A 12,827-nucleotide genomic window follows, 5' to 3' on the forward strand; every position below is an offset into this window, starting at 1 on the left:
CCCGCTGCACCTGGCCGCGCCGCTCGCTAAGCCGAGCCTGGCCGGCAGGCTCCGGGCTTCCCCGCACCTCCCCATACCTGCGCTGGGAGCGGCGCGCGAGGCGGAGCTGGACCTGCTGCCGCCACCCGCCTTCTCCCCGGATTGATAAATAACTTCAGCCGCCGGTGCGAAGGTCGCGTCCGGCTGCGCGGGGGAGAAGCGCCGGGGCGGAGACTGGAAGAGGCTCTCGACCCGCCCGGCGTACCCGAGCCATGTCGCCCGGCCCCATCTGAGCTGGGACCCTCGGCTCTAGCGGCCTCCGCGCTGGGCTGAACATCTCCTGCCCGGCTCACAGCGCTCACCTTCCCCGGCCGCGCCCCGGGCTCCCGGCCAGGACATGTCGGTCTCGGAGCTCTACACCAAGGTGAGCGGGGCGAGGAGTGCCGGGGGGGCAGCATCGGAGGCTGTAACACCCCCCTGCCCAACACCCGGCAGCGCTGGGGGGGTTCCGGGGCTCATTGCTGGCCCCCGCGCTCCACAGCGTCTTGGAGCAGAGGTTCGGGGGCTGGTCTCTCCTTCCCGCTGCCCACGCAGGGCAGCCGAGGCGGGCCCCGGTGTATTGCCGCACCGGCCTGGGCGCCCCCTGCAGCTTAGCCAGGAGCCTGCGGCGCGGTCCGTGTTGGATCGGAACTTCTGGTGCCGTGAGCCCCCAGCCCTGCCCTGCCCCCGGCTGCCCGCCCGCGCCGCTGGGATCGACTCCTTCGGGCCTCCGCTCGCTGCACCCGGGGCCCAGCAGTGCAGGTCCCTCGCCTTGTCTGCCCCCACCTGCAGCACCCTGGAGAAACTTCCTGCCCCTGCTCCAGGGCGCTGCCCCCTTCCCTGCGGGGCCAGCCCCTCCGGCCGCTCTCTGCAGCGCAGCTCCTCAGGGCGGTACCAGCGCTCCCCTTCACCTGCCCCCGTTGGGCAGGACAGCGGCCGGCGACCCCTGCCCCTTCCTCGGGGGTCCTCTCCAGCCCGGGAGGGGCCACGTGCGCTGGGCTGGGGTGGGAGAGGGAAGCGGCTGGGGGCGGGGGTGCAGATGGCGGGGTCGGGCACCGGGCACGCGTCTTGCAGCGCGGGGTGTCGGTGCCTGGCGTTGCAGACCTGGCTGGAGGGGGCAGGATAAGCGCAGGAGGCAAAGGCCGCTCGGCTGCCGCGGCCCCGGGGCGGGCTCCGGTGGCTGGGGCCGAGGCGCGGGCAGGGGACGCGCCCGGAACAGGTGTGCAGAGAAACGGAAATGTCGAGTTGTTGCTGCTGTTGGGGAGCCGGGACGCTTCCCTGGACGCAGCCGGGCCCGGTCCTCCTCCGGCGGTGCGCGCTGCTGGCGGGAAGGGAAAGGCCGCTCCCGGCCGGCCAGGGGAAGGGGGCTGGGCTGTGGTGCTCTCCTCGGCGCGTCGGATCCTGTGGGAAACGCGGACGGCCCCGGCCTGGCCCAGAGGCTGTTTCCACCTACCGGTGGGATGAGTGAGAGGCAGTGAGTCGGCAGCGGGGTAACTGCAGTTTGCACTGGGGAAGGACAGTCCCGCAGAAACAACCCCCGAAAGAGATGTAGGCACCAGTAGTCTTTCCCCTCCCCCCAGGGACAAGCCCAGCAACTTTTGCAAACCCTCCTATTGCTTTAAAAACAGCTCTCTGATATCCCTTCCTTTCCTGCAGCACAGATGTGCGGGGGAGAGAGTCATCCTTCCAACTCCATATCGGCTGGCACCCACATAGCGTTTCGTTAAACAAAATTTGATTTTTAACAAGCCTTGCCACTATTCAAGGAACCAAAGTCGGGACACCTTAATAACATTGTGTAGTTCAGTGTTTCTCAATCTTTTTTTTTTTAAAAGTGTGGGTGTATACACACACACACAAAAAGTACTCCTAGACTTCTCTCAGGTACCCCTAAAGGTATGCCTAGCTCCAGTTGAGAAACATGGTCTTTTGGTAATCTGAGATTTTGATACAAGTGCCATTCAAATTTTCCAGATTACTGTACGCTTTTCAGGACTCAGATTTGTTTTGCACACCACCAAGTTACACCTCAGTTAAAAAACTCACAAAAACATGCAAAAATATCACAGAAGACTGCTACTGGAAACTTGCTGACTTTCTACCTTCTTATCAAAGAAATGAGTTGGAATAGAAATAGTGTACTTACATTTCAGCATAGGGCATCTGAAGCAGTAGAAACAAGTCATTGTCTGAATGAACTTTTAGATTGTACTGACTTTGTGTTTTTTGTAAAGCTAGGGAAATATCTAGATGAGTTGATGTACACCTTGGTGTACCCCCAAGTGCTTGAGAAACACTGGTTTAGTTTAGTTTCTGAACTAGTTTGTGCTGCTTGTTAGAGTGAAATTGTCTGTGAATGTTGCATGTTCTCCATGGAGTACTCTCAGAAATGAGATGTTTCTCATGAGACCAGACAGGAGCAAAACACTTTTTAGCCTTGGTGTATGGCAGCAAGAGTAGTAACCTGAAAATTATGGCTTGCATACCATGCAAGTTTCGTTAACAACCTCTAAGCAAAACAAAAGAAAATGGACTTAACAATTCTAGAAATGGTAAAACTAGGCAAAGCAACATAAAATTATTGCAATCCATGCAATGATGCTGGTTCGGCCTCATGGTATTGAACATGCCGTGTTTTTTTATTTCCAAATATTAGTTTGGAGTGGGGTGGTTCTGTCAGTTTCATAGTCAATATTGATATCTATCTATTCTCGATAACTCTCTAATAATCAATACTCTAGATGTACATAGCATGAGTGGGTCTCTTTGCTGTGTGCTTTTTGGTTTTCTTTGTTCAAGGAAAGATGTAAACAGGAGAATATTTGCTTTCATAGATGGCGTTTTAGAGGACTTAACCCAACACATTTAACTGAATATTGTTTCACTTTTGTAAGCAGTGGGGACATCTCATGGGAACAGGAGAGTGCTGGTTCTGTGGTATTGTCCCTTCCTGCTCCCTGAGAAGTTCCTTTATATCTGTGGGTGTGCTACAGGGGTATGACTCTGAGTCAGGAGGAACAAACATATGGAGAAGGCTGTTCCCTGCATTGCGTTGTCCTTTCCCAGAAACACACTGATATTACCCAAGGAAAGTCATGCTGACCCAGTCAGTGTGATCTTGTTTTGTTGCTCTACAGTGTGAACTTTTCCTGTTCACTCTTCTATCCTAGAGGGGACTTGGATGAGGGTTGCAGTCAGTAGGTAACATTTATAGGAACTGTGGATTAGGAAAAAATACGGGGCTGTGTGCTTTTCTCTGGATGGTCCTGCCTTTTGGTGGATGTCCAAGATGGGATGATTGACCGGAAACTTCATGAATGGGCTCTGATGGAGTTACATGTCTCTCATGCATTTTTTTCATGTTGGTAAATTATCCAATTAAAAAGTTCACCCCCCTCTTTTTGTGCTTAAAGCAGACCTGTCAATATGAGAATACTAGCAATGGGAGATATTTGGGGAGGGAATTACATCCCCATTTTAACACTCTGGTTTTACATTGGTCTGAACGGGAGATTTTTGCAGGAAAGACTGAAACTCTGTAAATTCTATGATATTTGAGAGTTGGATGGTTGTTGGGTTCCCCCGCCATTCAACTATTTAACATTTTGCACCATATACCAAATGTCTTTAGGAGAGCCACCCATTCATATTTTTAACTAAATCACTTGACCTGTCGGGGGTTGTGAAGTTTTAAGCAAGTATTGTGATTCCACAATCCACCAGTTGCTGTTATGCTAACATGATTGCCATGGCTGAGCAAAGGATAGGCTTAATTACTGAATTATTTACCTTCTGTTTAAACAAAGTGACCTCTGAGCCTTTTGCTAACCCTGTGCTGTGGCATATATCTTGGTCTAAAGAAATAAGTGCGTGGGAAGTGTGATGTAATATAGAGGACCTTTCGGGGATTTCTGCACTGTGATCAGGGCTGGATTTCTATGTACAGTAGGTACGTGCCCAGCCATTGGTTTTCCAGGGATTCTTAAAAGTTAAAGGAGACAAAAGATATTTGTAGTTTTTTACAGAAAAGCAGGTAGGAGGGAGGCATTGAAGACACGGGACCTGGGGTACATGAAGTATATCACTGGACCTGGACTTAATGTATTTTGTGGTAGTTTTTGTCTGAGCAATCACCTATGAAAGCCTTTTTCTGATTTGTTAGCCAAATATGGTTTGTACTGGGTTGCCTCAGATTTTTTTCTCTGTGGATAAAATATGGTACAAACACTATCTGTTGCTGAGATTTCAACTTTTTTTTTTTTCATAGAAATTTTGAAAATTTGGTATCAAAGATACTGGTGTACTGCAGGTATGGTCATTATTTAAAAATATGAGCAAAAATTATTTTTTCTGGATCCTGTGATTCCAAAATCTATCATTTGAATGATCTATTACAGATCACAGACATATTTCTAATAAGAATTTTGTTTTCGGATACTTAGGACCCATGCAAGGAAAAATTCACTATCAGTAGTACCAGAATTCAGCATTAATTCTTATATTGCACTGAAAAGACAATAACTTCTAAGAGACATACTTTTTATGGTGTTGAAGCTGTTGTGCTTAGATGCTGAGAGAGATTTAACATATGCTGTAAAGCTGGATAAAAGCACCTGATGATACAGAAACTTATTGCTGATCACCCTGTAGACTATAGACCCATTGTGCAAAAAGAAAATTGGTACATAAAAAATTAATTGTTCATTCTTTCAGAGGATTATTCTGTTGCAAACAATAACTTGATGGAGAAATAATACTTGCTGCTCCAACTATTATAAGTACTGTGGAGAGTAGCTAACTAAACAAATGTTATAAACACTGGAATAGTTAGGGGCCAAATTCTGCCACTTCGCACTTCATGCTTTGAATTTAGTCTTTACTCCTTAGTTTAATGGATTTCAGTGAGCCGTCTGGTGGGGTAAGGTGCTATTTACCATTAATATTGGTGGCAGAATCTAGCTGTAAATAAATTTCATTATCTTATATAAGATGAATACATTCTTTTTTCTCCTGGTTAAGTCTGTTAAACTGCATTCAAAGAAACATTGACTGTGATATGTGCTAGTCTGTAATGTTCATGTTTTTATACAATTCTTTACTTTGCCAAAAAAACCAAAAGTGTATCTTGGTGTAGGAACAGTATTAGAGTGTGTATTTGTCAGGTAATTGTTATGACAGAGCATATTTCAGGGAAAAGGGACCGAGGGAAAATAATCAGACCTTTTCCCAGCTTATGTTCAGCAGGGGAACAATCGTGATGCAGGGGAAAGGGCCAATGTAATGAACTGTCAGGAGTTCTGGGGGGGATATTGCTGCTAAGGAAGGACATAATTGGTGACAATTTGGAGCTTAATGTCTCCTGGATGTCTTATACTGCTTGTATCAAATTGCTTCCCATTTTACATCAGAAATGTCTGTAAATATTTGCAATGTGATAGTGACAGAAATCTCCAGTTGCTAACACGGCCCTGCTTAGTTAGGTGCTGCACAAACAGGTATGAAGCTAAAGCCCCTTTTTGCATAACTCAGTCCCGAAGGAGAGCTTTGAGACAAATCCTCTGCCATGTTTGAAGGGATGTTAGTCAAACTCCTCCTCACCATGGGCTTTCAAAGGGCCAGATGGTGAGATGAGTTGATACGCTTTCGAATGCTGTATGTGCTGTGCACCTCTCTAGGCATACTATATGTGCTGTGCACCTCTCTAAGTACTTCTGCCCTCTTTAAGAGGGGGACTTGCTTTTAAAAACAAGAACAGGTGCTGACTGTGTGTAATGAATATCGATTACTTGCTTTCAGGCAGAGAACCGTCTCCATGCTGATGTTTGCGCTGCTTTATAAACAATATTTCCGTGGGTTAGAACCTGGGGAATAATCTTAATAAGGGCTGTAAATATTACTGGACATGAGCACATGAAAAGCTGTATCTAGTTGGCCTACAAATAATATTCGCTGGTATAAAAGTGCTGGCATTTTATATTATTGGAGTTCTAAGACTTTGCTTTGATCACTGTCAGCCTAGTAGCTCAGCAATCGTCAGACTGGAACCAGTTCTTTCAAGGAATCGGTTTCAGGTGTCCTCCTTGTGCATGGCTCCGAATGTCTTGCATGCTCTTGAGCTGTGGATTTTCAAGTATCAGTTGTACAGACTAATTCCCTGCAGGATTGCTACATTTTGTTTCAAGGTTATGAAGGTCTGTTCTACCATAATTTTCAGAGGCCGCCTTTTTTTGACCGTCAGCGTGAAGGGGATCCAGCAGGAAGTGTGAACTATAAGGGCTGATCCTACGATTTATTTTTCTCATTCCCCTGGATTCAGTGGGATGTGGGTGTGATAACGTTTAACCTGTGGGAATAAGGATTTTCAGAATCGGCTCTCTAGAACAGTGCAAGACCTGTTGGGTCGCCTTATTCCATACACCCTTTGTAGAAAGTCCAATGAAATAAAAAAAAAACAACCTTATTTTTCCTAAATGTTCTGATAGTTGTGAGCAGCGTGCTAATCAGAACCTGATAGCCTGAGTAGAACGAAAAGGTAGAATAATAGCACACTCCCTCTTAGCAGAGGACAGTAGCCTGGTGGATAAATAGCATCAGCTTTGTCACACGTAAAAGATTTGGTTGTGAAATATGATCCTAGACTTTCTAGAAAACTAACATTTTTCCTTTTAAAAGTAGTATTTGGTGCTTATATCTCTAGATTGGAGATGAAGTCCAAAGTAGCAATCAAGTTTAGGCTTCTGAACTAATGTAAAATGATTTATAAGGTCTGCAGTTATGCTACTAATAAATTATCATCATCTTGTTTAAGGTACCACTGATAGCACTGGCATGGGGAAATCTGTTTTCTAGTTTGATAAAGCCCTTCTGAAGAGATTGGGTTTGTAGTAAAAGTCAGTGTGTTGTTGACTGGGGGAGGTGGGGGGAAGTTGCCCCATGTCCCCCTTGATTCCACTACAGTGGCAGCTACATCCCCGGGCCCTTGAAATCACTGCTGGAGCCCCACTCCAGGTGTCCCTGAGGTTTGGCTGAGCAGGGGAGGGGAGGTACAGCTTGCTCCGGGCAGCAATGAGGGCTGACTGCCCACAACCCCACCCCTTCCACCCTAGGCCCTGCTCTTCTAGGAGCATGGAGCCAGTCCCTCCACCCACTTGCCAGGGGCCCAGCAATTCTGTTAGCCCCTCTGAAAACAAAAGAATCTTAATGATAATTTGCAGTTCAGAAATTGCTGTTCTATTGATTTTATGTCTGGTGGCCCTTGTATGCACTCTACCAACAACCTCCAAGCACAAAGGTTTTTAGTAAACACCTCTGAATTTATTAAGATGTGCCAATTGAAAAAACAGGGGCTCCATTCCATGCTCAGAGTCGCCAGTGTTGCTGCATTGATTGTGGGTTAAATTGGGCCCCAAAATCATACCTCCGGGTCCTTGAGAAACTGTGCAAGACAACCTGTGTGTCAGATAGAGAGCCCTAAGTGCAAAATATTTATGGGGAAGTTCCTTTCTGAATCTGAACTTGTTACCATCGAAGAAGAAGATTCAGTTATTCAAATTCAGTGAGTAATGGCCTATGTCATGGAGTCCAAACCTGTTTTATTGGAGGATTCATCTTATGCTATTTTTAACAGGAAGCTGTTTGAATGGCTAGCTATTGAAAAGTCTGATACCTTCTCTTTCCCCACAAAAGGAATGAGGTGAGATACTGACTCCACACTGTACACAAAGACATCCTAATCCAAGTGTTACAGCAGGTGTTGGTGATGTGGATCATGATGTCAGCCAATGAAAGCTGCCCATATATCTCTGTCCTGTGATACTTACAGGGGAAATCTTGACCTATCATTTGGCTGGATTAAGGAGTTGAGGGTTGACCCATCTAGAGCAAAACAAAGATCTACTCAGCAGGTCATTCTTGCTGGTTCTTTGCAAAGAACCAGTAGGAAAAATGCTTCACATACCTTATTAGAAGTAATTAGATTGCTTTTTTAAGCCATGAAGACATTTGTATTAACATGCCAAGAATGTTTAAAAATTCACAGGTGTGGTGCCATGTTAGTAGCCTTGAAACGCATGCATTGCTGTGCTAAATTCTGTTCTCCTTTGAATTTAAACATCTCCGAACAGTTCATGGAGGTTACGGTGACTAGGGCCCTACCAAATTCATGGTCCATTTTGGTGAATTTTGCAGTCCAGAGGATTGTTAAAATGGTAAATTTTATGATTCCGCTATATTATGTCTATAATTTAATGGTATTGTGATGGTAGAGGTCTTGACACAAAAAGGAGATGTGGTGGGGGGTTTTAGTGGGTTGTGTGGTACTGATACCTTTTACTTCTACCCTGCTGCTGGTGGTGATGCTGCCTTCAGAGATAGGGGTTCAGTCAACAGCATCCACTCTCTGGCTGTCCAGATCTGATGGCTGAACTCCTCTCACCCCCAAATAAACTTGTGGCACCCCTGCAACTTCTTGTTGGGTCTTGACCTCCAATTCATGAAGTTCTGGTCTCCCCTTGAAATCTGTATAGTACAGGAGGAAAGCACACAAGACCAGATTTTACAATCCATGAAACATTTTTCATGGTTGTGAAGTTGACAGGGCCCTATGTATGATGTCAGCTGTCAAATGGCCTATAGCCATGTTTTGTACTTCTGTTGTGCACAGAGCGCATGAAGATCTCATTAAAGTCTGAAGTCTTGTGAGGACTGGTAAGTAAGTGCAAATGAGTGAATTGAGACATGGGAGTTACATGGCTTTCCTGTGTCTGCCTGTGGAACCACTGCCATGGAAAGTGAATGTAGCTCTGCTGATGTCCAATCTACTGCAATAAGTACCTACAGCTGTGCTCTTTCATACCAACTTATTTGTACTGCAGTTTAGTGATGTACAGTAAAGACGCTTTTGAGAACATCTCTTAATTACCTTTTTCAGGCAAGTCATGCTAAGTTGGCCTTCATCTTTGGTTATGCCCGCACAGAAACTGGGAGGTGTAATTTTTAGCCCTCGGTTGAACTAATGCACCCATCGGGCCTAACAACTGGTAAATCTGGCATTTAGACCACTTCTATTACAAATGGTTTTAGGCCTCCTGCCCTCCCCAAATACAGAGGTCAAGCTGTGCCTATGGGTAGAGCAATGAGCTTCAGCATATTACTATAGCTGACTCTTAAATTCCGAATGGCAAACCGCAGTATCAGTAAGGCCATATTAGTAACCTCTGCTGCAAAGTACTGTCTCTGGGTAGAAGGAAGATGGAGAGCACTAGTTGCTAAAATCAATAGAAGTGTCTTGTTTAAAGCTCTGATTTGATGTGTTGTGTTGCATTAACACAATCACAACATTATCTCCCTTGGAGCTTTTCCTTGCCTAGGACAAAGGAATCTCACAAGGCTGAGTATTCCAAAATCTGTGATAGGAGTTGGTTTTCTTTTCCTGTTGCCCAGCTTACTTAGTCTGTTGAACAGTCTGGCACTAAGGAGGTGCCGTGTGGATTCCCCTTCCATTTGTGTGCACTTGATGGAGAAAACCTTCAGCTCTAAGATCTGGTCTTTACCTAACATTTAGGTTGACCAAGCTGCATCAGTTAGGACTGGGACAAATTTCATGCCCAGTGTGATGTGGGTGAGTCGACCTGACTCCCACTGCAGATGTAGTGAAGTCAGCAGAAGAATTCTTCCCTTGACCTAGTTCCTATCTCTGAAGGGGGCAGATTTACTGCAGGAAAAAGGGAGAACTTCTGAGTGTCCTTTTACAAGGGGGTTGTGGGATGTTGGGCACTTCTGTTGGATCAGGGCCATAAAGATGTGCTTTGAAGTACCCAGAAAGAGCTAACGTGTTCAGGAGCGGCACAGGCTGCAGAGGTGGCAAGGTTCCATAGCACATCTGCTGACTGAGGTCTGTCCGATGGCATTGGAGTAAAAATGAAAGATGAAAGGGAAGCGAAGCAGGAATTAAAAAGGCCAACATGCAGAAAAAACAAAGCTGTATTGTTTGCTGTGATGCTCAGCACTGCCTTATCCAGTTTTTCAATGTAAAGGCTGTTGGGAGCCCCTGTTAATTGCTCTTCTTCATACTTTCCGCTCTGCCTCTCCTCTTCACAGCTGCTGTTGCTCTACCTCTGCCAGGGCGTGCAGTGCAGAAGAGAGCTCTAGCTAATGGTCAATTCAAGGTTCTCGTAGGACCCTCAGCAGCTGACTCTGTGCTCAAGTATGCCTCTTAGATGCCTGAGGCCCATGAATTGAAGGGGTAAGAGTCAGTCTCTCACCGCTCAATACAGAACCAGCTCCTCAATTCATGTCAAGCTATTGCACAAAGCAAAGTAGTGAAAATGCACTTACTTTTCATTACTGAATAGTGGGCCTACTCCTAATCTGGATGAAGTCAGTGGCAGAAATTTCTTGGGTTTCAGTGGAAGCGGGGGTGGGGGTATCCCTGTGTGTGAATTAGTCATGCAAGTGCACGGAGACGGGGGGTGGGGGGGACTCTTCTGAGTTGTCTTTAAATGGATAGTGAATAGTAGTGTTGTCACCTGACTGTTTACACTAGAGCTGTCATTTTGATTTGCACCTCTGATCAGCTCTGCTTGATCAAAATAATCTTTCCGATTTGTTATGGCAACCAGTTGCTGGCATACTTTAGCTTGTGCAAACTGAGAATAGCTCTACTCTTTGTTCTCTAGCACTATTTGTGATGCTTTTGCAATTACTGTTTATGCAGGATATTATCACTTTGCTCATTTAACCATCAATTCCATTATTAATGCTGAAGGCCAAGTGGTATTCATACAGTTATTCTAAACATGCCTGAATAATAAATAGTTTACAACATGTAAAGAGAAAATGTTTATATGCATTTGATCAAGATACTTTCAAGTGGGCTAAACCCAGAGGTGCTTGGATCCATATCAGTTGTCTCCAGTGTCATCAGGCAGAAGCAAGCTTTGTTTATTTTTATACCCTTTAACAAACAAGTGATGTCTGTGCTGAGTACTGACTTTAGCTAAAACACAATTTGAGACGATTCTCCTTTACTTCCAGCCTGACACCAGAGAAGAGTAAGTCCTCTTTCTCCAAAGCCTTTCCCACCCTTCTTAGTGACCAACAGTTTTTCCATTGCAGCTGGGCCCACGTGTTTTACTTTTAAGATAACACTGGCATTTGGAGTAGGAAGGTTTAGTTTGGCTCCTTTTTAAAACATCTTTCAATAAGACACAAAGAATCAATCTGCAGTCACCTTACCTTTTATTGGTCAGAGGTCTGTATTTTAGAAACTTAACTTTGAACCAGATATGCTATCCCAACTTTATTCCTTCTGGCCTTATAACTCATTACTTCCAATGTTTGTCTTTTCCTTAGCTTAAGTTTGATTAAAGAAAGGCCTTAATTAGCAAACTTTAATTCTCTAACTTTATATTTATTTTACAGTTGCTGTGGCCTTGGTGTGTTGATGATGATAGAAATACTTGGTACTTTATTACTACACTATTAAACTGGAATTTCTTAATTTTCAGGAGTTTAATTGCTCTTGTATTCAGGCTCCTGCTTTGTTATGGTTTATGGCTTCTCTTTCGAAGAAACTTGTTTTGGTGATGCCCTTGGTGAAGGAAATGAGAGAGAAGTTATAGTCCAGTCACTGGTGGAAATGTGTGTAGCTGAACACGCATCTCTAACTTATCTGCAATAACAACTGCATTGCTTCTGTAATGATGTGTTCAGCTGGTTTCCTGGTTACATTCTAAAACGTTCAGCTGGGATCCCAACACTTCTGTGAAAAACATTTGAAACTGAAATCTGTCTGCCTTCAACTTGAACATTTTAAGTGTGTAACAAAGGGGAACATTCGTTTCCGGCTGTGCTCTGACTCATGCGTTTTGAGTTGGGTGTCTGCCTCTGATGGAGCTGTCCTGCTAATTCAGATCATAAGCATATGTAAGACACACGCCCGCATGCGGCAAATGGTGGGGTGAGTCTGTCCAGCTGTGCTCTGTGGTGGTCATGATCATTATTTAAAATATTGAAGGCTTTGGTGGGGAGATAAGAATGACATTCCATTTTTGAATGACAAGCAGTCCTGTGGCACCCTAGAGACTATCAAATTTATAAGCTTTCCTAGGGCTGTATCTACAGGATCACCTGCCTTCGAAGGAAGGATGGTAATTAGGGTGTTGGGAGTTTACTAATGAAGTGCTGCTGTGCATAGGCAGCACTTCATTAGTAAACTCCCAACACCCTAATTACTATCCTTCCTTCGAAGGCAGGTGGTCCTGTAGATACAGCCCTAGGTAAAGTTCACTTCAGATGCAAAATGGAGAGGAAGAACAGAATGCAGGGTTTATGGTGCGGGGGGAAGCGGGGAGAAAAAAGTGGTTTTGTACGACTAGTAAGACCAGTTAATGAAGCAGATTAACTCAGTTAGCTTGTGAGCTGAGTTAATACGGGTTGTTTGGTGCCTCTTAGCTGGGTAGGATGCAAGGTTCCAGTTGCACTGGAATGGTAGGGTGGACTGGGATACCCTGAAACTCTGATCATGGTGACAAATGCTGATGAAATGCCTCAGAAGGCCCTTGTGGGGGGCAGGATTCGAACAGTGCCCCTTCAGCCTTCAATCAGGATATCAAAACACTCATGTGGTTGGTACAATATATAGCACCCAGTCAATGCTAGGGAATCAGCTTCATCTGTGGATTTTTTCTCACTGGATTGGCATATGCCATCTCCCAAATCTCCTGCCTTGCTTGTATAGAGTCACCAGTGAATGCTAGATTCTGCAGTCAGGACCTAGTGTCAGTGCTGCATTTGGCTCATAGTGTGAG

The 12,827-nt window shown here is 45.3% G+C and overlaps 1 protein-coding gene across 1 annotated transcript in view; it reads left to right on the forward strand.

Annotated features, from left to right (window-relative positions):
- Positions 1–206: 206 nt before the first annotated feature.
- The window catches only part of MYO5B (myosin VB), a 375,576-nt gene continuing 362,955 nt past the window's right edge, over positions 207–12,827 (forward strand). The window contains exon 1 of the mRNA XM_074995787.1: positions 207–403. Within this exon, the coding sequence (XP_074851888.1) occupies positions 377–403 (27 nt within the window). The 5' untranslated portion in view covers positions 207–376. The remainder of the gene's footprint in view (positions 404–12,827) is intronic.

The sequence above is a fragment of the Carettochelys insculpta genome, chromosome 5, assembly GCF_033958435.1.
Source record: "Carettochelys insculpta isolate YL-2023 chromosome 5, ASM3395843v1, whole genome shotgun sequence".
Taxonomy (NCBI): Eukaryota; Metazoa; Chordata; order Testudines; family Carettochelyidae; genus Carettochelys; species Carettochelys insculpta.